This window comes from Temnothorax curvispinosus, unplaced genomic scaffold (genome assembly GCF_003070985.1).
Source record: "Temnothorax curvispinosus isolate PA1 unplaced genomic scaffold, ASM307098v1 QBEX01003995.1, whole genome shotgun sequence".
In the NCBI taxonomy this organism is placed as follows: Eukaryota; Metazoa; Arthropoda; class Insecta; order Hymenoptera; family Formicidae; genus Temnothorax; species Temnothorax curvispinosus.
This window is the reverse complement of record NW_020213775.1, coordinates 36697-62142: the sequence shown is the minus strand read 5'-3', so window position 1 is coordinate 62142 and position 25446 is coordinate 36697. Positions and strand designations below refer to the sequence as shown.

The following is a 25446-nucleotide window of genomic DNA, read 5'->3' as shown; positions in this document are numbered from 1 at the left end:
AGCCAAGCGGTGAAACGATTGTCGACACCGCATCGATTACTGTTGAGCGGTAGTCCGATGCAGAATTCTTTGAAAGAACTATGGTCTTTGTTCGATTTCATTCTGCCCGGCAAACTAGGCACTCTGCCTGTATTTCTGGAACATTGCGCGGCTCCCATAACACGCGGCGGTTATGCGAACGCTACACCGCTACAGGAAGCAACGGCCCTCCAAATAGCCACTATGTTGAAAAATACTATCACGCCATACATGCTTCGAAGAACAAAGACCGATGTGAAACATCATCTTACCCTACCGGAGAAAAATGAGCAGGTTTTTCTATTTGTTTTTCTTACACTAGATATGTCTTTGTTGCAGATAATATTATTCTTATTTTTATCCTTCTGAATAGTTTTATTGAATTAATGTATTTCTTCCTTCTCAGGTGTTATTTTGCAGCTTAACGGATGAGCAGAAGAAACTGTATAAAAAGTATCTGGGCTCTGATGATGTGTCCTTTGTTCTTCACGAGAGAAATAATCGGCAAGACAGTGGAAGATACAGGGCGAGGTTTCTCATTGCCTTGTCAGCATTGAGAAAGATATGCAATCATCCGGACTTGTTTTTGTACACCAGAGAACAAGTAAGATCACGGGCTAACATAATAACAGTCAATTTATAAGATTATAAACTTAATTTTTTTTATTTAAGGATTCCGATGAAGATATCGATTTGTCCGAAGAACACTTAGAGAAGTTCGGTTATTGGAAACGTGCTGGAAAAATGACCGTGGTTCGATCTCTTCTGAAAATCTGGCAGAAGCAAGGACACAGAGTGCTGCTTTTTACTCAGGGAAGACAGGTAAATGATCTTTTAAACAGTACACAGAACATAGAATTTAAATTCTGAATATTCATTGCTATACTTTTTTTTTTGTACAGATGATGCACGTTTTGGAGTCTCTTTTGCAAAGTGAGAGGTATACTTATTTGAGAATGGATGGGACAACAGTAATGTCTCAGCGGCAGCAAACGATTCACAAATTTAACAATGTACGTGTTAATCATTTGAAAGATTGATGGTGGGGATAAATAACATCCCTGAATAAAAATTAATTTCTTCTTTTTTTTCGAAGGACACATCGTATTTCGTGTTCCTGCTGACGACGCGCGTAGGAGGTCTGGGAGTAAATCTGACTGGTGCGAATCGAGTGATTATTTACGATCCCGATTGGAATCCAGCAACGGACGCTCAAGCGAGAGAACGTGCGTGGAGAATAGGCCAAAATAAACAAGTCACTATCTATAGATTAATTACCGCTGGTACGATAGAGGAAAAGGTTGGTAACAGAGTAGATTATTATATTCCACAAATCGTAATGGTAAAAAAATATATGAATAAAATAAAAGAAAAATATATGAAAAGTAAAAGAAATATATATAAGAAGTAAAAGAAAGATATCAGAATTACGGAATACATTTGTAAGATTTGATTAAAAACCGCGAGAGAAAACAAACGGCACACCACATGAATCCGCCGCCCGCCCGGAAAACGTCAAGTAGTAAATCAATCTGCTTCTTTCTTTTCAGATGTACCACAGACAGATTTTCAAGCTGTTGCTTTCAAACAAAGTTCTTGACGATCCGCGCCAACGACGTCTATTCAAAACGACGGATCTGGTGGAGTTATTCAATCTAAACGAGCCGATAGACGGCGAGTTTTCCGAATCGGATCGCTTATTTAGAGAATCTAAATATACACCTGTGTCCGGTGGCTTTTCTCTCAGTAAGATCGAGGAGATGAAAAAATTAGCGTCGATTCTCAGCAAGAAAATAAGCGCCAATGTATCGAAACGCGATGAAAATGAAAATGCAAACAGCACTTGCGAAAGAAAGTCCAACGAAGAAAACGATAATTCGAGTCACGTTCACGAAGCTCCCGCCGTGGAAAATGATTCGCTTGTGGACCAAAGCTTATCTTCCGATCAGAACAATACACAAAAAACGCCGAGCAAACCTAATGAAGATTTCAATACGAATTCCGATGCAACCATTGAAAGAAATAGCAATATAGAAAATGAAAACACATTAAAAAAAAACAATTGTGAACAGGATGTAATTCCAGTGAGATCTCCAAATAACAGTTCTGTAGAAAAGCAGAGTAATTTAAATGACGATAAAATCAAGTCATCGTCTACTCGTAAACACAAGAAGCACAAAAGAGACTCGCATTCGGGCAAGACAAATGTTTCCGCGATCTTTGAGGGAGAACGTGTTTCTTGTCTGATCGGTCGTCGCCTGGGACGTTCCGATGAAAAAGAAGAATCAGTTTCGACAGCAGACGATGACTACGTCTTGAGAAAGCTATTCGCCAAATCAAGTAAATCGATATATTACGCTAAAACAAATTTTATACTTAAATTCAGTTTATATTTAATAATTATATATTTTACGTATATATCCAAGTATCTCAATTACTGACTCATAATGAGCTAAATACTTATAATATATATTAAGTATTTTTATTGAATTAAAATATATGTAAAACTATTTCAGCTGTTAGCTCAGCCTTCAAACACGAAGCAGTGTTATCGAATGCGTGTCATAATAGTGGCAGTGAGAACGCAATGCAACGTTTCGCACGTGAATCGGCGCAAGAAAGTATGGACTTCATTCATCAATCGGGAAAACATTGTTGGAGACCAGCGTAGGCTAAACAGTATACAGTTTATAGCGATTTTGCATATTTATTTATTTTTCTACAAAAAGTTTATAAATGTAGGATTATATCATTCCCATATCTCAAATGATGAGCTGTGAAAAAATTGCAACTATACAAAATATGAAATAAAATTAATTTTTTATCTTTTATTTAAAAAATTTTTTTGAACAACTTACCTCGCATACGTTTGTTACACAGCAATCTTACTAACAGATAAGATTTTAAGTAAAAGAATATTTTTTATAATGTCACAACAACACTCCTTGTACATATAAACGCATTTTATTACAGAAAATATATAAATTATCAATTGTACAATATTTCGTACACGTTTCGTATTTCACACAAAACAAGTCCATCATTCATGTTCATTCTTTTTCTTTATTATTTATTTATTGTAATTCAGTTCTCATAAAAATGCATATACAAGTATGCAAACATGCAAATATGCAAGTATGCAAAAATGCACATGCACTTTTATTAAAAAAAAAAATTAATATTTAGAAAAATTTAATTGTAAATTATTTTTTATTTGAGTTAAAACGTGAAATGGCACGTCTTGGACGTATATAAAGAAAAGAAAAATGAATAGAAAGATCTGAAATAAAAATATGGTACGAAAGGTATGCAGTCTCTCGGTAACAAGACATTCAATCAGGCTTGATATCCAAATTTACAAGAATAATGTATAAGAATAACGTTATCAATGCCGTAAAAATGTCTCGAGATTAGGCCCAAATCTGCCTAACGGATCTTCCGGGAACATTATATAATCTCCGACAAAGGTGGGTATCAGTAAACGGTTCAGAATTGTACTACGCCATTCCGGTTTCTCTCTGTACAGGTCTCTATATTGATCTGTGGAAATCACTATTCCTCCACACGACGTCGCATATTTCAAAATATATCTGCAATGAAAAAAAAACCAATGAGAAAGCGTCGAGATCTAAATTTTTAATACGTCTCATATGTTTTAATATATAGAAAGTTTCTAATTATTTCCACATAAACAATAATAAACAATAAAAGCAGAGGAACAGAAAGGTTTATCATAACTTAGTGTATTGCTTTGCTATTAACAAGAAAGTATTAACAGATTGATACGAAAGTAAGCTATTTTGTGTAAAGTACGAATATCGAGAGATTGATAATTAATTTATACCTCTGTAAAAAAAAAAACGTTTATATATACAACGCGTAATTTACTTATATACAACGTCTAGTATTATATATTGTTAGAAAATATAAGACATTTTACTGTATAGAAATAATTTTCACTTTGTAGGTAAAGAATGTAATAAAATATACTTATTCTATTTTTCTATTTATACGTATAATAAAAATATGGCGATTGTATACCGATCATCGTACGATGTAATTTTTATGCCATCAATGAGGCGGCTAGGTGTAAACACGACCGTGCCTTCTTTGTACAATTTCTCAAGAAACGTATGTTCTTTTTTTCGGACGTGTTGTGGTAAGAAAACCTTCACGTTGTGACCCCTCAATTTAAAAAAATCTACTACTATTTGGATACCCTTTTCTGAGAATTCTTTACCGTTTGTATGGCTAAAAGATAAAGATATATGCTGCTCAAATTGAAATAAGATACACAAAGTGTATTGCAATCTTTATAAATTTTATAACTATATTTTGCACTTTACGAAAATTCATCAATAATATGCATGATTAAAAAAAAATCATACGCCATTGCCACGTTGCAACCGTCAACAATTATCTCTCTTAATTTGCGCGTTGACTTCGTTTGGCTATTCCTTTCTTCCCAATAAATTCTCCTTTTGTTTTGGTGTGCATTCATCTTTGCAAAACTTGAATCCAAATTATCACCGTGCCGCCAATTCTTTTCGCCCAAATAGATTTTCTTTTTGCTGTGGTGTGCATTTGATTTTGTGGGACTCGGATCCACAATATCGGCGTGCTGCCTTTTTCTTTTATTGCTGTTCGAACATTTCAATGTGTCTAGCTTAACGTTTGACGGTTTGACCGTTAACGGAATGAACGATTCGGATGTAGTTTTATCCCAGGATAGATCTTGTTTCTTCCTGCTTTTCTCGGTATATTTTTTTGTATGCGTATTTGTCTTTAAATACTCGAGATTTTTCATATTCGGTGTTTTGTCTATCATAAACAATGGATCTTTCTTACATCTGGCGCAACTAGACTTCCTTTTTACCCTCATTTTTTTCACTGGTTTCTCCAGACACGACCACAATTCAACCACGTCATCCTCCGTTTGGGTTGGTGCTAGATATCACGAGATATAGTACCATTTTAGAACAGTATTAAGGCTTGGTTGTACGCACGTCGCATATTTAACCTTAGCTTAACTCACTCTTTGTCTGTTTCTAATTATTCCCTTAGAAAGGGACAAAGGGTGAGTTAAGCTAAGATCAAATGTTATGCGACGTTGGTGCAACCGGGTCTAATGCCCATTTCTACCAATGTAGATTAACTTCTAATCTCGGTTTAACTTACTTTTTATCTTTTTCTAACTTTTAGAGAACTAGGAAAAGATGACAGGTAAGTTAACCCTAGACAGATTCACTTATTTTTCTCATACGTGAATGACTCACTGGGGTAATACGTTACCCCAAACTCGTACCGCGTGTATAATATTTCCAGAATGTTCTTAGAAAACTTTATAATAGATAATTTTGTTTGTTGTTTAATAGGGAAGATGATAGTAGTCATCAATTTGCGGTAGTAAAAAAAAAACAGTAAAAAAATTTCGAAAAACAAAACGAAGAACCAAAAATTTGGCTGAAATGATGCGAATTTGAATTTCGCGTGGGGTAACGTATTACCCCAGTGAGTCTGTCTAGGGTTAAACCAAGATCAAAATTAACCTGCGTTGATAGAAATGGACATAAGTCAAATAGATTTTCTTATCCAAATCTCTTCTTATAAAGAAAATCAAGCGGAGTCAACTCACCTATATTTTCTTCGTTTAATGATTCTTGCAAAACTGACAAATCAAGGACAGACGAATCGTTACCCATTGTGTCGAGTGGTATTATAGACGGTCTACTCTTTTTCCGCCTGGTATGGATTATCAGTTTTCTTTGCCGTCTTTTTGGAGACGGGGACGGTTTGGAGACGCATTCAATGACACTGAGCGAAGTGTCTGCATCTTTATCATTTGTTTCGTTGTCATTGTCCCCTTCAGATGTTTCACTGTCACTGTCATTGATTACAATTACATTATTCTGCGACGAGGAATCCTTGCTGGAGCTGTCCGTTGCACTTTGTTCCTTTAACTTTTCCACCGTTCCATGACCTAACCTCTTCTGGCACACGATATCGCCTACGATGCTCGTAAGCTCCTCTAAACTAAATAATAATCATCAGTCCTCCGCGTCTCTCGATATAAAAATCCAATTGTCAATCATCACCTTTTTTTGAATCCTTTCAACGGGCTCTCATAACGGGTTTTCTTCCCTTTCATCTCGCAGACTGCGTCGCGACATTCACTTAAATTCATGGACTGACGTGGACCTAAATCATGCGATCAAATGACATTACACGCAATAGTCGATTTTTTTAGAGGAATAAAAAAACCCACGAAGTGAGTATCGCTCGATACATATCCTATATTACCTGTATTTTTATAAAATTCAATTTCCCAGTTTTCCAGATGTTCGGCTTCCCCAATAATTATCACGTTAGACACCAACAACACTTCGTGTCGAGTCGGAGTTTGTAGTTTCGGAGTGAATCCAGTGAATTGCCATCATATCACTGCGATTTCCGCACGTGGAGAGTGTGAGTGCCCCTCGACGGATTACCGACGGAGAGGAGATCCCGTTCTTATCGACGCCGGGTGAAGCAGGACTCGCCAGGGGGCGTGGGCGGCGGCGCGACTCAATAAAATGGGGCGGCGCGCCGGACGGGCGCGGTGCTCCGCGGAGAGGGCGTCAGAGCGATCGCTGGTGACGAATGGTCGGCGTGAAGCGACGTATACGATGGATTTGACGGCGTCGGCGACGGCGGCGGCGGCGATCGACACCGAGTGACGCGCCTCCTCCTCCTTCTCCTCCTCCTCTCCCTCATCCTCCTTTACTCCCTCGCTACTGCGCTACTGTTCGGGATTGTTGCGAATAAACGAAGAGCGCACGCGAGAGCGACTGTCCGTCATGACAGCGAGAGGGATGCGGTCGAGGAGAGCCCCGTGACGAAACGAGACGGATCTCGCCGAGGAATTCAGGTGCATTATTATGGCAGAATGGACGAACGCAAATTGCTACCGTTGCTGATGCTCTTCCTGGCAGGTAAGAACGTTAAGAACGTTAAGAACGTCGCCGAGTAGTAAGCGCGAAAGAGAGACAGAGAAGCGAGAGAGAAAAAAGAAGGGAAGGAGGAAGCGAGAGAGAGAGAGAGAGACGCTTCCGTCATGGAACAATGCGATCTATATCCGACGATCATGCGATCCGCAGCCGGCTATAGCACGTAGCACGACGCGCGGACGATCGTTACGATTCAGGGTCAGTTATGTAAAGAGGATATCACGCCGTCCGCGTCGCTTGTCACCGCGCGAGCAATGGCAGAGCACGCGATCCGCGGAACCACCTGTCGAGATCTCGATTGTTGTCGTTGTGTCCGCTTCCTCTTCTCTCTCATTGATTTTTTTATAAGTCTGTTTAGTTGAACTTCCTGTTCCTGCCACTTCCCGGACGGTTCATCTTTTCTCTTTTTCTCTCCAGCGTGAAAGAACGGGTTTATAGTCTTTTTTTTAGAATTTATTCTCGTCAAATTGTTGCGTGACGCAACGGCTAAAGGTTCATCTTAATTAATTCGTCCTGAAAAGAAGAACTCAACGTTCACATTTTATGAAGGGAGGCGAAGGAAATGAAATGCGATTAAAACGAAGAGATCTTAGGTCTCTATAATCTGTATAATTTTTATGTAGTGTTGCATATTCATCTACGGTGACTACTTGTTGCGCTGCGCGTCTGTGCTTGACAGAGCAAACCTTTCTATTGGATGTAATAAATTTGTTTGTCAATCTATTCATTCAGATCTTTTGAGCAATTGATAACTCATGTCCATTTATGTACCGATGTAGATTAACTTTTAGTCTTGGTTCAACTTGCTCTTTATCTTTTTTCAATTCTTAGAATTAAAGGATAAAAAGTAAGTTAAACTAGGATTAAAGTTAATCTGTATTAGTAGAAATGGACATTATGTAGAAACTGGTCTAAGCGGTTATTAGTGATTATCATCACTATGTTTGACAGCTGTACAAGACAACAGTTAACGAGTATCCGCGAACTTGCAGGATGGCAGGAAGCAGTGGCTGTGGTGCCGATGCGGCACGTCGCCGTGGACGTTGGTAGTAACATGACATTGGCCTGCACCGAAGACAATGACCTCCCGCATTCCAAGGCGTCCAATGTGATGTGGATAAGGGAGGGACGGGAGGATGGGCAGATTGAGCGGCTGAAAGTCGAACCAAACGGCATGCTGAAACTGTTAAACGTCAGCGTGGACGACGCTGGCAATTACTCGTGCACCTTCGACGACGATCTCGACACTGTGAAAACTATGATCAACGTGACGGTCAGAAGTACGTTGTTACTCGGCCGTCTTAACAAGACAATTCGCAATCGCGCGTGCATATGTAGCAGCGTTTTAGGTTTTAAATACAATTGAGATACATATCTGATTTATTAAAATTTTCCAATTAATCTAAAACTCGCGTAAAATAGCCAATGAGTTACACGAGTTTTAGATTCGTTGGAAAATTATAATAAATTAGATTTTAGATTCAAGAATCTTATAATAGATTATAATAGCCGTAGATTTTATTTTAACGTATCTTTTTTTTGTTTGTTTCTTTAGCACCTCCTTCAGCCCTGCAAAATGTATGGGTCAAGCCATCTACGATATTGGCCAACATTCTTTGGGAGGTGGGATATAACGGCGGATATCCTATCATAGACTTCACTGCCGAATATCGTCTGAAACCAGTGGCGGGCGAAGAACCGGAAGAATGGAAGCCCATTAGTCCAATACACATTCCTCCAAATTCTGTAAGTACCCCGATCTCGAGATTATAACAGAAAACGGGGATGTTAAACAACAAGACGGGATAACTCGATAACGTTACATAATACTGCAATTATTGCAACAGCGTAACGTTATTTTATAATGTTGTATCTGCTTCAATTTCAATTGTTCGCTAGATTATGTAAGAACAAATATTTTTAATATAACGTTACAGAGTTATTCCATCCCTTGTATAAAGAGAGATTAATTGAATTAAGACTAACGATTGTGTTTCGTTGCTTTAAAGAGACAAATAGATGTGTATCATTTGATGCCAAACACTACGTACTCGTTTCGAGTGTGGGCAACCAATCAGCTGGGAAAAGGAGAAGTCGTGGAAGTCGAGGGTCATACGCAGTACACTATAGAAGAATTTGGTATTTTGTTGCAATTATTATTATAGAATTACTTCGCGATTCTTATATATAGAGATTTATCACTGGGATAAAATAAAATTCGAAACCGTGTATAGAGCTGTAGCTAAAACTGTCGCCGCTATTGTAAATTAAGAATAAAATTAAAAGGCTTTTTTTATATCAAACTTTGAAAGTTGCTTATTTGAATATCGAGGTACGTTTAAATTAAATCCTTTTATAAGTATGCAATTTTAATGAACGGCGATAGTTTTGGCACATCCTACATGTATAACACGTTCCACAGAAATCGTAAGAGATATATGTTTCGATTAAGCGTTTCCTTGTACAGTATCTAAGCTAAGACTAACGCATCTTTATTATGCAACATAACTAATTTTCAGAGCTCGAAAGACACCTCTTAGCCGGCGTAGAGAATTTCGATCCGCGCGTCTGGGTGGCAGCCGTAGGTATTGTGATGGGCACACTTATGATTCTTGGTTTAGGTACATGTTACCTACTGTATCGCGAGTGCAAGGCACCCTGTAAGCATCCTATCTGATAACCGTAACGTAAGAGCTTCCGCTTCTACTCTGTCTCTTTACTGCTGCTACTTACTACTACTACTACTTCTTTTCGCTGGCGATGATCATTAACATTCATGGCCTCTCTAATAAGCACGATGCTCGAGAAAGTCGTTTTTCTCTCTCCATAGAAGACTTCGTGTAAGTTAGCTGAAGAACATACATCACATCATTTGACAAACAACAGGACCTGTTAGTATCTTAGCCGGCTAGTTGACTTATCTATATTTCTGATCTTTGGCTTCTCTGTATTATGCGACAGCCATATTTTTCGAAATTACTAATACTTTTATGATATCTCGTTTCTGTGTACTCTGAGCACCTTTTGCAAAACTTCTCATTAGATTTAACATATTTACCGACAAATACGAGACAGCATTTAACGGAGATCTCATCTCATCAAGTATATTAATACAACACTTTTCAGATTGCCGCACTGAACACTAACAATAAGCACATAAGTAAACCATCAGTATTTTTATCTTTTACGATATATGGCACTTATTGGAATGAAAATCTCAAATTTCTCAATATAATTTTCCTGTCGCCAGATTTACTTGTCTGGTTACTGAAACTTTTCAATACGAATATTTTCTCTTATTATACCGATTAGATATTACTTATGCTGTACATAATGTTAATCAGCCTGCCGATAATAACTTAGTGATGATGAATGAATAGTAAATCTTAAATAGTCATAGAAAGCATTATGATCTTAGTTAAGTAATACCGATGAGATCTTTGGCAGTATGTCGAGGTAGGTAGGTCAAAGGTAGCAGGTTCATTTGTCAGGCAAACGGCATTTCGATTTGGCATCGGAATCTGGTACTCTATTATTACGCATTAATAGAATTGTCGATAACCAGAAATAATTTGGGAAAACAGTGGTCGACACGAAATTCCGCGGCGTAAAATGTTTTACAATACCTGACAAAGAAAAACCGGTGAAGGGAGAGGGTAGAAGCTAATGAGACCCGTGGCCCAGACTAATGAAAATTAATCTCCGTTCCGAAATTGCAGCGCAGCTGGAGGAGCAGGAGGTGATTGAGCTCGTACCCAACATCATTTTGAATCCGGGATTTTTCGACGAGCGCACCGAGCACGTACCACAGGACGAGAACTTCAACAATCAGACGACTACGCGCCTCAACAACAACAGCGTCGTGCAACCTAGACGGCTTTAGCGTTTTTTGTTCATCTTAGATCTGCTCCGCTCCGAAGTGAGTAAATTGGACGCAGTTTTACACGACATCTCGAACGTAAGTAACCGAATTTATCGGAAAGGCCTCGAGTTTGTCTAAAAAAAAAAAAGAAAGAAAGAAAAAAAGAATGAAAGACAACGTTCGACGAAATTGATAGTAGACTAAAGAAACGCAAGACTATTTAGCAATCATGGCAAAAGGAGAATACGCTTCGGGGAATTTTCGGGACACTTCGGCGGTCCATCGGTAGCTTGGAGTGACCCGACAGTTTTCTCGACTTTTTTCTTGCAATCAGAGATCGAGCGAGAGAACAACCGGCTTTTATTCTAAAAGGGTTTTCGTGAAACCCACGTGTCTTTAACACGATTTTAAGAATTCCAATGGGACATTTGTAGAAAATTGCTGTTATTCTTGGAAGATTTACAAACAATTTCAAGGATGAGGCGTAAGTAGATTTTTATATGTGCAGTAATGTAGAGAAGTGTAATTTAGGTAGAGTAAAGCTCAGTTTTGAGAAGCCGGGAGCTATATCTCCCTATTAAAATATAATGATATTAAATAAATCACATAATTTCAAACTGATAGCAACAAATGAGACTGTCGAAACGGAGGGAATTGAAAAAAAAAAAAATGAAGGTTCGCGTTCGATCTCTGATGTTACAACGCAACAATGAAGTGTTCAAAATCAGATTGTAAGATTCCATGTCAGATTTCTTTGCGAGAGGAGGTGATAGGATTTTTTTTAGAGATGTTTACTGCAGGACGTTCTCTGTCTCTCGCTCTCGCGTGTAGTTTCTCGACGAGAACACACTCAATGATTGCTCAGTGATCGAGCTTAAAAGGAAGTGGAACTCCTGTGAGCCAAAAGATTTGTAGTAAGACTGTAACTCTAAGAGTAATAATTTAAAAGAACTCGAAGTGTGAGAATCACGCGATGATCGAACGATACTCAAATGAAAAAAAAAAAAGAGATGTATTTCGCACTTGTTTACCTTTTTGGAAATGTAACGCAATGTGCGCGAATGGTATGCGAGTATTACGATTTTTTTAACATGCTCATTTATCGTTTAAGCAATCGGATCGTACGTTTATACAGTATGACAAACTTACTGCCGTATTAAGGTTTGCACAAGTCGTTGAAGGATCCTTCCTAGGAATCTCCCTGAGAAAAAGTCTCTTTTTTCCGTTTTGTTATAAATTTACGTGTAGATACCCCTTTTGCGTCTTTGTAACGTATGCTACCGCTCGTTATGTGTGCTCTTCGTGGAAAAATCCCGCGAATTCGAAAGAATTACGATAGGATAGAGAAGAATATTATTTTAATTCTAACAGTGTCTTTTGAGCTAACATACCTTGAACTATATTCTTTTTACGTACGTTAGATTTTGCCCGTAATATTTTTCAATCTGCATGCGATTGTTCGAGGGATGCGCAATATTGCTTTGGCACACTTCTGCACCACCTTGATAACTATCACAACCATGTCTAACGACTCACCGATTCACACGTTGTTTCGTAAATATCAAATTTTCCCAAACAGCGACTAACGAAAGGGGAGAAAAGAGAAACGGGCGGATAAACTCCGCTAAAGCACAAGTATCAATAGGTGTAATAAAACCGTGCGAGAAGATACATGGCGTTCCACTTCGGCGGCACCATTTTTTCCCGACGTTATTTCGATCGATGTCGTTTCCTAGTTGAGAAGGAAGCCCCGCTTGTGTATCATTCATTAGCATTGTCGGAAAATGAGGCGGTAGGGAAGTGGATCGCCCGGTACACAGCAAGCCTACAACGCGCGTGGAGTAACGTGCATTCTCTTTGCATCGCGTGCAATAATAAGATTTCAATAATCCTAGCACTTAATTATACATTAAAAAATAAGATGAAGATAGAAACACATTACATATTTTGAATAACGCTATCGTACTAGACGTGGAATGAATCTCTGCTATGATTGAGCAACTGGACATTCTGCAACACGGTGTCTCTCTCGGCACCGTGTTTCGTGCGCGTGCACAGGACTTCAATATTAACGTTCGACAGCGGCAGTTAACGGATGGACGTTTGATTTCTGCTAATGAAAAAGAATGCTTGATGTAGAGTAGCAGTCGATTTTGATGAATACGTTGTTCCTGTACATCCGTTATACTTTTTCTCCCGTTGCTTTAATTAACTGCATTCGATCGTTTACCAGAGAGAAAACGCAATACTTAGTTTTTCCTGAGATATTTGTTGAACATAATTTGTATATAATTTGTAAAATTATTATACTATAATAATTTGAGCGTTCCTCTTCTTTCTGTCAGTGAGAAACGTAATGGGTTCAATTAAAATTATTAAATCCACTCAGAGCATAATGGCACACATATAAGTTTCAAGTCATCTGTAAGGTGACAAGATACTTTAATGCACGCAGGTTGTATAAAAATTGGTTGTGCGTTGTTACATTGAGGCTTTGGATTCGCTTCTCCTTTCAACTCCATTCTTGAATACGCATATATATGAGTATGTGTATAAACGAATGGTGATTTAAGAGTAAGCGGATCGACATTTAGCTTCGTACTATGCACTCTGTGTTGTGAATGGTATAATAGATATATATATACATATAAGAAAATAATACAATAATAATTATAATGACATGAAAATACGTGTATATGTATACACATAAATATATATACATATATAATATATTTATATAACCGAGACATCATGCTATTTTAGGCATAAGTAAAGACAATTTTTTATATACATTACGATTATGCTGAAACCTGATGATAATATTTATCTAATATATACGTCGAGACAAGGCGATGACTCTACATTATAACGCGATTACTACGTCTTGCTTTGCTAATCGAAGAATATCGCTCACGAAAGTTACTTATGTAGTGATGCATCCCTCCCTAATTTACCACAGAAGAGTCGTATTTTTGCCCGGGACATCAGAAATACGAATCGCTAAGAACAGTATAGCGTTAAACCAAAAATTATGATAGTATCGATTTTTAATACGATTATATCAATTTGAGTTTTAATAATTTATATATAACATAATAATTATGATTTATGAATATAATTAGAGAATTATCATTCTCTGTAATTATACAGGATGTTCTATTTTAATCTTTCCACGCATTTATCTCCCGAACTAATTCGTTTTTCGAAAAAATTCAAATAAAACTTACTCCGTGTTCGAAGGGGACATTTTATTTTATTGTTAGACACAGGTCTTGTCTAAGTGAAGATGCCTCCAAGATTTCCAAGGTGATACAGTACACCCTGTATAATTGAGTATTATTAATTCAATTCTTTTGCGATTTTCAAGGCGCGCGTGGAGTTATTTGATTCTTCAACTAATACGACTCTTCATTTTCAATTAGAAATTTTAGACATAACTCTTTGCTTTTTACCAAAATGTAATATTAAACATACCTAATGCCTACAGCAAAAATTACTAAAGAAAGCCGTTTCATCTCATAGAGACGAAACGGTGCAGTAGTGTAATCCAACAAAAATTATTCTTATAACGACTACTAAGCTATTAAGATTGCGATAACTTTCAAGAAGCATCGCGTGCGTCATGGAATTTCTGCCATTGTACTGTGTGGAGGGAATAGCATATCTACACGCATACGAAACGTATGTCCGTGCGATGGAGATTATTTTTCTTATGTAGAAAACGCGTCCGCTGCAATCCTATCACTATTTTAAGCGAGAAATGGCATTCTCTTAAGAATGATGAATTGACATACACCAACCGCGCTTTATATATATTTACATAGCAATATATATATTTTCTATTCCTTTCTACAGTTAGAATCGTATAAGAAAATCGCCGATAATAGATGGACGCGGGCAAAAGTGAATTAGGAATCGTAATGTGGAGGGAAATATTTGATGATGTAATGAGATTATGTGATCGCGAGTATAAGTGTATACCTACAGTAATAATGGCAGATATTTTATATTCATATCATAAGACACAGTAATAATCTATGTGCTATCGTAGTAATCTTTGTAAACGCAATTTTCAATACATTTGTAAATTTTAAGGTGAGGCAATCGAGAGAAAACAATCCTGATAGTGATTTCTTACGAACAACTTTCAGACTTTTATGTTATTGTCAATTCTTTTGTAGTATCTTTGAGATTCTGTGTGCATATCGTTAAACTTATTAAATTTAATACATTTTTTAGTATCATGTAAGACTGAAAACCGAGTCTTCTTTTTTCTGCCTAAAAAGTTCTAAAAATTTTTCTAGCACTGGAAAGAAATAATTTGGGATTTTTTTCCAGATAATTTTTTTCTGCAATGTAATTTCTTTCATCGATGCCTTATCTTAAATCTTCGTCTGTTTAATTAACTCTGCTGCATCAACGCTCTCACTCTCTTCCGCGAATAGGTCTCCTCGCTTCTCCGAGATTCATTTTTATCCGTTCGCCTGCGCACTATTATTTATACAACAGCTTATGTAACAGCACCGCCGCGTTAGATGTGCGTGCAATTAATCGTTCTCCTATTGATATACCTTGCATAATTATCCCCGATATACCTCGATGATTAGCGCACTCTTCGATGAAACGTATATATTAAGCGAAGCACAATGCCAATAGAATAGTATGTTTAATGGTTGCTAGTGCCACCATGTATCGTCCCCAACATACATATTTGCCTGCCTAATTACATCCCGATGTGCGATGAACATACGTGTGTGGTTTCTATATGAGAAAAAAAAAGAGGAAACAAAAATACGCTACGGCTTCTTCCATGATATGACAGAATGTATCGATGGTTTCATAGTAGATAATAATTAATGTCGGATACCGGGTGTTTTCCCTCCCTTACTGTGTAACTAGCACTTTCTTTGTTTCCCCTCATGAAATTACACTTGCCGCATATCGCTGGCGCGGTACCGTTCGTTTAAACCCCTTTAAATATTGTGGCGACAGCAGCAAAGAAAGAAACGTATTACAGTAGATATTATCGCAAATTATTTATATGTCGCGAATGCATAATTCGACTCGATTATCAATAATTTATTATGATTAGTATTCAAACAAATTCGGGATCGGATTCTAGGTCACATTCCGAGACGTAGGGAAGAATCGTAGTTATAATTATCTGTAATAATAGTAATTAGTTCTGATTAATTCTAAGAATTGATAATTGTAAATATAAATCTTTTCAAAATGCAATTACTTTTTGTAACGAATTATAATTTCAAAATTGTATATTTAACCATTTATAATTAATTAGAACTTTAACTAGTCAGACAGTTAAATTTTAAGTTATAATCACTTGATTTTCTGTTTTACATTTTTTTGAAAATCTTAGATTTAATACTTTTTTTTTTAGATTTGTGATGTTAGATGGTGAAAAAAAGTCCGATCCTGAATATGTCCCAGTGTATTCTTTTATAGCATTTAGATGATGTCTTGTAGAATTTTATTTTAGTACGGCGCTGTGAGATGAAGAGTAGGGGCCATAAATGACCAAAAAGAATAGTTTAGCTTTAACAAGTATACCTCTGTTATTAATGCTGTTGTTTTTGTTTGCTAGATATTTTATTGTTTTTTTTGCGTATATACTCTGTTGCGTTTACGTATACTTATTGTTTTGTTCTTTTCGAATTCAATCTATATTGCGTATTATCTTACTGTCAAAATAATCTCAACAACAGTACACGTGCGATAAGTTGTTATTTGTTGTTTATTGGTGCAAAAATGTTTTCTATGCAACGTCAAGAATTAGAAAATCATGCTATTCGATATGTCTTTCAATAGTTTTATAAAACGCGTCTCAGAGATAAAAAAAAAAGAAGATAATAATTTTGTTACTTTCACTTTATTAACAATAAGAGCGACGTTTTTGAGATTGTTTTTCTTGCGTATACGCTTTAATCTTTAATTAGAAGGCGGATGGCAATGAATACATTCCACCAAGTACAAAGACACCCGTGCAATCTTTGATTAAATGGAAATTTATGCGGGAAACTAACGGTATATTTACTGAATTAGATATTGCTTTTTTTGTAAGATGAAAGTAATGGTTGTGCTTGAGTGCAAATACCGTCAATGTCTAGGCTGTTACCGACAGATAACATCCGTATAGTCGCGCACGGCTCGTGCGAGCCGAGGAGAGCATTAACACTAGGCACATATCAGCGAGATGTAATGAAGATTATCATAATTAGCAACGCTCTGTATCTTTATATCGATACCGTTTGCGATCATTAATGTAATACGATGTATGTAATATCCGAATGTCAAGTTTCTTTTGTTAAAGCGAAATTAAACATTGAATTTCCTACGAAACGAGTTTTTTTTTTCACTTCTAACCGCTAGAGTAGCGATTACATTGCTTCGTGCTAATGCCTCGTACAATCATGTACTCGTCGCTTCCGCCGTACATCCGTATGATAACATTTTCTAGTGATTGTAACCGATAGTGTTAGTCCACGGTCATCAGGATGGTTGTCTCAGTCTGTAATAGTTCTATATATAAATTATCAGTTAAGGAAACTTCCAGATTTATTTACAGAATTTATTACAAATATTGATACAATAAATGTAACTGTCATTGACAACAGTAAGTAGTCTTTATTTTGCATGCCAAGGTGGGACTGACTTCAAAATGCATTTGATCTGAGGTATTCCAATTTCCCCTCAACTTTGCTTGGAAGAAACATCGAACCTTCGATGCCAACCTCTCGCATCAAAGATCCAAGTCGGTTCTCTTTGATGTTCAGTGAAACATTGTTCACTGACTTACGCCACGAGTAGCAAGACTTTCTCGATTCTGGCACAGAGTTTTTGCATTTCACTGGGTACCGTGTACTCCGACGCCAGAATAGCGTTCGCCACGGCTATCGTTTCTTTAACTGACTGCGCCTTGATCCATATCCTGCCGTTCATCCCGGCGGCGATTTCGTACGCCTGATTCCGACCGAGCAGCCGGAACAACGGGCACTCCGGATTCAGCAATTTCCTCACGAGGCTCAGCGAGCAGGTGAACATCATGCCGTCCGAGCTTAGCACGCCGAGCTCGTTCTCCTTGCCCTGGGAGTCCACGCACACCAATTCCGGCTCCATGTCCTTGCTGGCGACCAGTAGCTTGGCGTACACCACATCGCCGATCTGCACGTCGGGCCGGTTCTTCTTCGTGGCGCCTTCGAAGGCCAAGTAGGATAGCGTTGCCTGTTCGCTGGCTCCGATGTCCACCTTGAAAATGTCACCGCTCTTCTGCGTCACTATACCGACCACGTTCTCGCCTCGATTAGGAATGTATCTGCGCGTGAGGTAAAATAATATTATTAAAATATTATGCTCGTTTTATGCAAAGCAATATGAGAGAATAATGGGCCAATAATACAAGCTAAATACAAGATGTTATATTAATGCAAAGTTCTATTCGTAAATAGAATGGATATAAAGTAAATGATTTTTCATGATTAGTTGTTAAACTCATTCTTGTAAACTTCAATTTAGTAGAGGAAGACTTAGTAAAGTTGAAATGTTTCCATTTTTTATATCCATTTTATTTATGAATAAAACTTCGCAGTAATATAATATCTGGTATTTAGCTTGTATAGTTGGTCAATTATTCTCTCATAAAACAATATTTCAAGATAAGATCAACTGTGAGCAGCGTCTCAAAAGGGTAAATTAAATTAATCAAAGTTTGGTCGAAGTTTCCTCATTTTTGCTGGAAGCAAAATAAATTACATGAGTATTCAATGCGGAATGATAAAGAGAGCGCATATTCCTTATAAATCTACATTAATGAATGCCAAGCGTGGTGCACGTAAGGAGATGCTTCTCTTCTTCCTTTTAACATCCTGATTCAATATCGTTGCAGGAAAACCGCGGCGTCTTATCAGTACACCCATCTCTCTCTCGACGAGAAGAGGGGATGATATCAGCACGTGTGTTATTATGATTCAGAGTACAAACGTTTTGTACCGTTTCTGGTAGCTGTCCACGTAGTAGACGGCCGGGTCGCGTTTCCTCAGGACGCCCGCTTTGCAGACGAGCACGGAGTCGCCCTCGCGGCGCAGTCCGGGGCCCAGGATCACGAACTCCTTCTCGCTTCTCCCTTCCTTTTTGAGCGGCGTGATGTTGTTCAAACTGTCGCCCGGCATCACCACGTCGCCCACGTCGACCTCCATCCTGAGAAGAAAGAAAAGTCTCTCTTCTTCCGAATCTTTCTTTATTTCATTCGCGCGACGTAAGTGTTCTCTCAGACTTCCTCGATGAAGTTTCGCCGCGTCTAACCTAACCTCCGTTCGCCTAACCTCAAAATCGACACGCAGCGCGACCACGTGCGGCCGGTCTCGAGCGACGCGACGTTGTCGCTGTCGCGTCAGAAAACGTCACGATTGAAGAGTTTATATTTTCAACCGAGTTTCGCGTTTGTCTTGTGTATTCTTGTCGAAAATAAAATTCTCACAGATTCTTCTCGGATCTGCACCTTCCAGTCAAACTGAGTCAAACTTTCGTTCTCTTTCTTTTTCCTGCCCACGTCTAGCTCGTTGCATCCGTTTCATTTCGAGTGCGGATAGTGCAGCGTGGTGTTAATATGCAAAAAGCGAGCTGACGTCAGTCTGTTTTGCTTGCACTCGATCGTCGTACTTCCCGCACTCGAGTACTGAATTAAAAAAAATTCAGATTCTTTTTAGCTGAACTTCTCGCGTACGGTTTATCTTTCCTCTTCTTCTGTTCACGTTGGAAAGAAAAAGAGAAAAGATAAAGAAGTTTGCAAAAGAAGTTTAGCTCTAAAAAGAACACGGGCCAAAGAGCGCGAGAGATTCGAGTGCGGAAAGTGCAAGTAGAACGAATAGATTTCACGAAGGTGCAGCTACTTCTCGTTCGAATGGCATGACTACTTGAGGAAGGACCAGGTGTGTATATAAACATTGGCCCTCTCGTCGCCGAAATGGATACACGGAAGGATTCAAATGATATTACAGGACGAACAGGTGACACGAGTAGGCGTGCATTGCGACATAATCAAGAGACGGATAATCCCTGTTACAAGGTACCCGGACGATTGGCGATTATCGCCTTTTTGATCGCAACTCCTTTTCGCTAGCAACACAAATGTATATTTCTAATCTAAGGAAAGATGTAGCTAAAAGAAATCGGAAGAAGCCAGTGCGACGCTATTCTGTCTGTCAACATGTTTTTACTTCTAGGAGCACCTCCAGTCCCTGAGGTGCCTTGACTCCAATCAGAAAGACCGCAACGCATGCGAGCCATACTTCCTCAATTACAAGAACTGTAAAAATTTCTGGGTAAAGTTCTCTCCCAATCGCGACTACAAATCTGTATCTGTAAGATTATACCTCCCAATGGTGGTTGTTTCCCTTCATTGCAGGCTTCCGTGCAGACTGAAAGGAGGTCGAAAGGCATCAAGCCCTATATGCCACCTTTGGAGGAGCGCGTCAAGATAAAAGCCGAATACCTAAATTCTAGATAGCGACAGATGTGCAGACGCCTTGCTTTGTAAAAATATCTTTTATTCCGTGATATCTTTCGCGGTCGTCTCGCAATATTACACTGTAATATATATTACGTATGTATATATAGTCCAACAAAGTTTACATATATAAGCTTGAAATTAAATATTAAACCCACATAGGAAAGAAACGCTTTCTTTCTCTAACATCTTCGCCTTTACCATCTAAGTTTCTTTCGTCTTGATAAGCATAGCTTAACGCAGTATATTTTATACATGCTTGGAAAACATATCACTTTGATGTACAGAGATGTATCTACAGAGACGAGATTGTTAAAAGTAACAGAGGAAAGAGAAACTAGCTTACTCAATGTTGCCGCAACATTCCATTTGTAGCCAGAATTTTACATTGCAAGAGTTACGGAAATCATACAATTGTTCGTACACATATCTTAAAGCAAACGTACACTCGATACATAAACAATAACGTACACTCGATCCTTTCTTACCTGACGTACACATTATGCGCTAAATGCAATTTCAAGTACTACGACACATACGTTCTACAATCAAAAAAAATATACATATAATTGCCAATAATTTGTACAGTTTTTCCAAACACTAAAAAGAAAGAGAAAAGGAAACAAAGATAGATAAATAGATACAATTGTTATTAGTACATTGATTAATAACGTCCGAGGGACGATACATGTCGAAAACGAAGAGGTGCATATTTTTGGTTCACTGCTCAACGAGCTCGGCAGCATTCAAAGAAAAAGTATTTGTACACACATGTTATACATAATCTCAGCGGAATACCACGACGGAGAGGACGTTTTATGGATGAACCCGCTGCTCTTGGAGATAAAAGCGGTGACGCGGATAAGTATATCACAGTAAGATAGTCAAACACATTTCGGGCAATTTTGTTATTGCATGTGAGAAATAAATAGGCGATCCAGCAGACACTATTTTTTTTTTCAAGATATGTGGGATAAAGTAGCGCTATCAAATCTCTGCGAGCAGCATTACTATCGTATTTCGCGTCGAACGGCGGTGTTCTCGTAAAAGGACGTGATTCTAAGAATTCTTTATTTACTCGATAAGTGTTTTGTCATGGTAGTTAATTTCTCGTGATCAATTCTAATAAAAGTCCGTGTGTGTGTGTGTCAGATCTCTTCTCCCTGCCTGCTTTTCCGTGTTCAGTTTTTATCGATCTTTTTTTTATATACTTGTCTCTTCGTTCTTAACATGCATCGTCGGCAAGTAGTCATTCGGAATGATTTTTTATGGAGAACGTCTGAATACGGAAGTGCCGGCACATTTGACGTACCTGTAATTATAAAACAGATGACGCTGGCATGAGAAATTGCCTTGTAAATTATAAAAATTTGATAATTACAATTAATTGTAGACATCTTTCTCAATACGTATAATTGGAGATATATTAATATCACATCATTGCGATCATGACCGTGATATTTCGTTAAACTTACCACACAAGTGCCGTAATGAATGTGCGCCAGCAAGGCCACTATGGAGACTAAATACATAAATTCCAAATCTACGCTTGGTAAGATAAACGAGAAAACAGCGGCTACTGCGATTGGCAATAGTATCCATGGTAATACCTCGCATCTCGTATTACTCATTTGGGATACGATTAATCGACACTGCAACATGAACATTATTAAAATGAATAATGCGATGAATAATAAAATTAAGACAGAATTACCAGGTTAAATAAATGTTTCTTACGCATATATTAGAAAAAATAGTGCCGATGGCAAAGTATATTATTCTCGGATCCTTTTCTAGAACATTGTTCGGAGAGTGCATTATCCAGACCGTGGAAATTATGAAGAATAAAACTAAAGGCACCAAGGGCCTAATAGCCTCTGGAAACGTCCGCATTTTGCCGGTCTTATCCCTATAAGATCTGCAAGACAATGCAAAATAATTATGTTAATGCGAAAAATTTTTTGATTAAATTTTGTCCTAAAGTATAAATGGGCTTTTTATAAAAAGAAGTGTAAAAGAGAAGCAGATAATTTAATATAAAGATCATTTAATCAATATGTATTAAAATTATTCTTAACAGAAATCTCGGAAGTGCTCCGATTTTATCCGCGAAATATTTTTGTCATCGATAAATTACAGAAATTGTATAACTTGCTATAACGATAAAGTGGTACTCACTTGTATATGTTCCAAAGAACAACCGGTAAATTGGACACAAGCGCACTAACGTAGAACAACATTTCGAACATAATTCCAGCTGATATACCACCAGGTAATTCAAATTTCCAGGCTTCATGTCCACCTATGCTGGTAAGTGTAAATACAATGACAGTTGCCTGTAAAAAAAAAAATTAACGAAAGACTGATATAAATAGACACAATAATGAAAGTTAATTAATAACGTAAAGAAATATTTTTCTTCCACGTTAAAAATCGCATTATCCAAGCAAACTTACTAGCATGGAAGCATCGTATCCCCAGGGAAGAAACAGCACGCCCGTGTTATATTTTTCCCAATGACTCAGATAGAAATTAATGAATACGTTCCATAGTATGAAGTACATTCGCAACGGCGAGACGCTGTGATCCGTTCTGCCGAAGACCGAGTACATGCCCACCGTGATCAACATGGCACTCCAACTGTCTAAACCATGATCAAACAGCTCCCCCAAGGGGCCGGACGTTTGTGTGCGTCTCGCCTGCTTTCCATCTATCCCGTCTGCAATACAAATAAAATCAAGTTTACTTTGTCAAAGTGAAGATCTTACTTTCTAATCAGTTGTAAGTCAAGAATTTATTTATTGTGTAAACATTTTTGTAAAATATCTGTAATAAAAGGGTTTATATCTCAAGAGATTTATGCATATATATCTCTCAATAAAATTACGTCTATCGCTTTCTAATCCATTGCTTAATACAAATTTCTAGATTGTTTAATTTTATTCGAGTCTGTATGTCTGCTTCAAACATGAAAGACTTTTGTATATATTTACCAACTCCTATATGTTAATAAAAATTACTATATCAAGCACCAAGTACACGTACCAAGCGTATATGCCATAAAAATGTTAAAAGCAGCCACGGCAAAGACCCATCGTGATATCGGAGGGTAATCCGGCTTGTCGTCGCTGGACGCATAGAAGTAGTAGTCGTAAATCGCAAATAGCACGAAGTTTAGCACGGTAAAAAGGAATCCTGAGAAAGTTAGTACGTTCGGGGCAACCCACTTCGGGCAATACTAAAACAAGACAAATAATTATATTCATAATTAAAATACTGTGCGAAGAAAATGTTTCAATTCTACATAATACATAGCGGATAAAGATAATATTTATCAATTGTTCCACCGCTCTGAAACGAAGATCGTACCTGTACCAACTTGTTCCAAAAAGGATGCATGACGTACACGCTCAGGGGACTCGTGTCCAAGGAGCTATACTGAAATCAGAATATTCGAGGTAAGTGGCACAACACCGAGTGTATTGTCAGCTTCATTATTTGAATAAAATTTTGTTATTTTTATACTAGAAAAAAATCCAATACAAAATATTTCCATCGTGAATTATATATGCACGTTGTAATTTACTATATACCGTAGAATTTCACTCACGTTGTCACACGTGATACATTGATATATTTATAATGTCTTCAAATCGATATTTCCTACGTGTGAAAAGGGTACCAGCCAAAATCGGATCGGCTGAGCGTAAATACCTTGTAGCTCTCGAACCCCGTGAGGTGCTCCTCCGTCAGGTACTCCACCTCGAACTTCAGCTTACGATACATCTTGGAAAATCTCGGGAGGTCTTTTAAATCACCTTAAATCTCACACTCGTTCGCACTCGGGGAGTCGGAGTCGTTAACCGCGCATTTACGCGGACTCGCCGGACGGGAGAGGCGCCGGGGCCTCGGAACGGCGGACGCGCCAATAACGCGCGACAGATCTCCGCGTGTGTGTTTTTCTTTCTTTTCGCGAGGATGCGAAAAAAATGTCCTTATTTGTACCGCGCGCAAAATCGTCCGTCACGTCGACTCATCGCGCACCACGACTCCGCGGCCCCAACACGCTGCTCGTATTCGCGGCGAAGAGACGACGACTCCGGTTGACTCCGGTGCCTCCCCACACCGCCGATTTCCGCTTCGAGACGACGCTGAACGACGCAGGTCCCGCGCGCGCGACCGACCGTCAGTGATCAGTCGTCACCTCACGACACAATCCCAACCCAATTGAACCCGATCCCCCAACCAAGGCACGACGCGACGGATTTGCGCGTGTATTACGTATGCACGCGCATCGGACGATCCCGGCTCGTCGGCTCGCCGCCCATTGTCGCCCCGCAATCGTCACACCACCGCACGCACGCAGCACGCACGCCAATGAATGCGCGGCACCGCGACGGTACAATTACGTTTTCGCGTAGGGGCGAGGATTGAGGAATAATAACGCGCGCGCGGCGGCGCCGGCTGATCGCTCATCGCGTGAATCGCGTCCCGCCCTCCCCCCGACCCCCGCCCCCCCCCCCCCCCCCCCCCCCAATTCGTTCCGACGACCATGCGCATGCTGTTTGATCGACCGGAACTATAAAAGAGTCGAGGGAAAATTAAAACGCGGCGACGGTTGATAATACAGAAATATTCAAGATTGTTGCACAAGGTTGGGCGTTTACGCGTAAAATATATAATGTGATGTAATAATAATATAATATAATACGATATAATGTAATGTAATATAATATGGGTAAATCTGAAGGAGAGCTCCCTCCTCACCGATTTCGCTGAATTTAGGCTTAATCAACGCGTTTTTGCACAAAACGAACGAATCTGGCAGAAAAAAGCCCCGCTCTGCCCCGCGAAGCGAGATATTAACTGTTAAAGTTGACGACTATCAGGTTATGAGACCTGTCATACCGACGCGATGTAGCGACTACGGACATGCTCCGCGACCACATGCGCGCATGTCCCGTGGTCACGTGATGTACTTGAGCGCTCAACCTCAATGACATATTATATATGACATATCGAGACGAGCGTGGCCTAGTAGACAGCGCACTGGTCTACTG

The 25446-nt window shown here is 38.7% G+C and overlaps 6 protein-coding genes across 8 annotated transcripts; 3 read left to right on the top strand and 3 right to left on the bottom strand.

Annotated features, from left to right (window-relative positions):
- The first annotated feature begins 6 nt into the window (after positions 1–6).
- Positions 7–2849, top strand: LOC112453078 (DNA excision repair protein ERCC-6-like). Its single transcript, XM_025013624.1, has 7 exons — positions 7–312; positions 425–622; positions 691–840; positions 921–1031; positions 1115–1318; positions 1569–2358; positions 2535–2849. Exons 1-7 carry the CDS (start codon positions 58–60, stop codon positions 2687–2689), a joined length of 1863 nt encoding a protein of 620 aa, XP_024869392.1. The 5' UTR covers positions 7–57; the 3' UTR covers positions 2690–2849.
- LOC112453079 (NEDD4-binding protein 1-like) lies at positions 2712–6438 on the bottom strand. The gene is made up of 6 exons (XM_025013625.1): positions 6319–6438; positions 6114–6216; positions 5654–6051; positions 4407–4965; positions 4060–4269; positions 2712–3608 (listed from the first exon to the last, which is right to left on the bottom strand). The coding sequence occupies exons 2-6, from the start codon at positions 6200–6202 to the stop codon at positions 3404–3406; spliced, it is 1461 nt and encodes a 486-aa protein (XP_024869393.1). The 5' UTR covers positions 6203–6216; positions 6319–6438; the 3' UTR covers positions 2712–3403.
- Positions 6439–6653: 215 nt separating this feature from the next.
- LOC112453081 (contactin-2-like) lies at positions 6654–15645 on the top strand. 2 transcript variants are annotated; one of them, XM_025013627.1, is made up of 6 exons: positions 6654–6989; positions 7997–8284; positions 8560–8750; positions 9014–9143; positions 9524–9664; positions 10724–15645. In XM_025013627.1, the coding sequence occupies exons 1-6, from the start codon at positions 6944–6946 to the stop codon at positions 10885–10887; spliced, it is 960 nt and encodes a 319-aa protein (XP_024869395.1). In that variant the 5' UTR covers positions 6654–6943; the 3' UTR covers positions 10888–15645. The 2 variants fall into 2 exon arrangements, with proteins under 2 accessions (XP_024869395.1, XP_024869397.1); XM_025013629.1 differs by having other exon boundaries at positions 10729–10845.
- A 1769-nt stretch (positions 15646–17414) lies between these two features.
- LOC112453082 (exosome complex component RRP40-like) lies at positions 17415–19465 on the bottom strand. Of its 2 annotated transcripts, none has more exons than XM_025013631.1 (3): positions 19379–19465; positions 18871–19077; positions 17415–18196 (listed from the first exon to the last, which is right to left on the bottom strand). In XM_025013631.1, exons 2-3 carry the CDS (start codon positions 19074–19076, stop codon positions 17677–17679), a joined length of 726 nt encoding a protein of 241 aa, XP_024869399.1. In that variant the 5' UTR covers position 19077; positions 19379–19465; the 3' UTR covers positions 17415–17676. The 2 variants fall into 2 exon arrangements, with proteins under 2 accessions (XP_024869399.1, XP_024869398.1); XM_025013630.1 differs by having other exon boundaries at positions 19358–19457.
- A 282-nt stretch (positions 19466–19747) lies between these two features.
- Positions 19748–20399, top strand: LOC112453083 (coiled-coil-helix-coiled-coil-helix domain-containing protein 7-like). The gene is made up of 3 exons (XM_025013632.1): positions 19748–19945; positions 20103–20201; positions 20285–20399. The coding sequence occupies exons 1-3, from the start codon at positions 19844–19846 to the stop codon at positions 20384–20386; spliced, it is 303 nt and encodes a 100-aa protein (XP_024869400.1). The 5' UTR covers positions 19748–19843; the 3' UTR covers positions 20387–20399.
- A 339-nt stretch (positions 20400–20738) lies between these two features.
- LOC112453080 (ethanolaminephosphotransferase 1-like) lies at positions 20739–24172 on the bottom strand. The gene is made up of 8 exons (XM_025013626.1): positions 24101–24172; positions 23756–23824; positions 23432–23624; positions 22843–23105; positions 22565–22722; positions 22124–22304; positions 21862–22038; positions 20739–21698 (listed from the first exon to the last, which is right to left on the bottom strand). Exons 1-8 carry the CDS (start codon positions 24170–24172, stop codon positions 21636–21638), a joined length of 1176 nt encoding a protein of 391 aa, XP_024869394.1. The 3' UTR covers positions 20739–21635.
- Between the last annotated feature and the right edge of the window lie 1274 nt (positions 24173–25446).

What these genes read in the sequence shown, in the direction of transcription:
- LOC112453078 (XM_025013624.1), top strand. Translation starts at nt 58, where the DNA reads ATGCAGAATTCTTTGAAAGAACTATGGTCTTTGTTCGATTTCATTCTG. An exon ending in CTGGTACGATAGAGGAAAAG is followed by an intron (nt 1,319 to 1,568) that starts GTTGGTAACAGA and finishes CTTTCTTTTCAG; the next exon opens with ATGTACCACAGACAGATTTT. An exon ending in AAAGCTATTCGCCAAATCAA is followed by an intron (nt 2,359 to 2,534) that starts GTAAATCGATAT and finishes AAACTATTTCAG; the next exon opens with CTGTTAGCTCAGCCTTCAAA.
- LOC112453079 (XM_025013625.1), bottom strand. Translation starts at nt 6,202, where the DNA reads ATGAATTTAAGTGAATGTCGCGACGCAGTCTGCGAGATGAAAGGGAAG. An exon ending in TTGAAAGGATTCAAAAAAAG is followed by an intron (nt 6,052 to 6,113) that starts GTGATGATTGAC and finishes ATTATTATTTAG; the next exon opens with TTTAGAGGAGCTTACGAGCA. An exon ending in GGTTGCAACGTGGCAATGGC is followed by an intron (nt 4,270 to 4,406) that starts GTATGATTTTTT and finishes TTTATCTTTTAG; the next exon opens with CCATACAAACGGTAAAGAAT.
- LOC112453081 (XM_025013627.1), top strand. Translation starts at nt 6,944, where the DNA reads ATGGACGAACGCAAATTGCTACCGTTGCTGATGCTCTTCCTGGCAG. An exon ending in GCTGATGCTCTTCCTGGCAG is followed by an intron (nt 6,990 to 7,996) that starts GTAAGAACGTTA and finishes GCGAACTTGCAG; the next exon opens with GATGGCAGGAAGCAGTGGCT. An exon ending in TCGCGAGTGCAAGGCACCCT is followed by an intron (nt 9,665 to 10,723) that starts GTAAGCATCCTA and finishes CCGAAATTGCAG; the next exon opens with CGCAGCTGGAGGAGCAGGAG.
- LOC112453082 (XM_025013631.1), bottom strand. Translation starts at nt 19,076, where the DNA reads ATGGAGGTCGACGTGGGCGACGTGGTGATGCCGGGCGACAGTTTGAAC. An exon ending in GTGGACAGCTACCAGAAACG is followed by an intron (nt 18,197 to 18,870) that starts GTACAAAACGTT and finishes CCTCACGCGCAG; the next exon opens with ATACATTCCTAATCGAGGCG.
- LOC112453083 (XM_025013632.1), top strand. Translation starts at nt 19,844, where the DNA reads ATGGATACACGGAAGGATTCAAATGATATTACAGGACGAACAGGTGAC. An exon ending in CGGATAATCCCTGTTACAAG is followed by an intron (nt 19,946 to 20,102) that starts GTACCCGGACGA and finishes TTTTACTTCTAG; the next exon opens with GAGCACCTCCAGTCCCTGAG. An exon ending in AGAACTGTAAAAATTTCTGG is followed by an intron (nt 20,202 to 20,284) that starts GTAAAGTTCTCT and finishes CCTTCATTGCAG; the next exon opens with GCTTCCGTGCAGACTGAAAG.
- LOC112453080 (XM_025013626.1), bottom strand. Translation starts at nt 24,172, where the DNA reads ATGTATCGTAAGCTGAAGTTCGAGGTGGAGTACCTGACGGAGGAGCAC. An exon ending in CGGGGTTCGAGAGCTACAAG is followed by an intron (nt 23,825 to 24,100) that starts GTATTTACGCTC and finishes TTCTGATTTCAG; the next exon opens with TATAGCTCCTTGGACACGAG. An exon ending in TTTGGAACAAGTTGGTACAG is followed by an intron (nt 23,625 to 23,755) that starts GTACGATCTTCG and finishes GTCTTGTTTTAG; the next exon opens with TATTGCCCGAAGTGGGTTGC.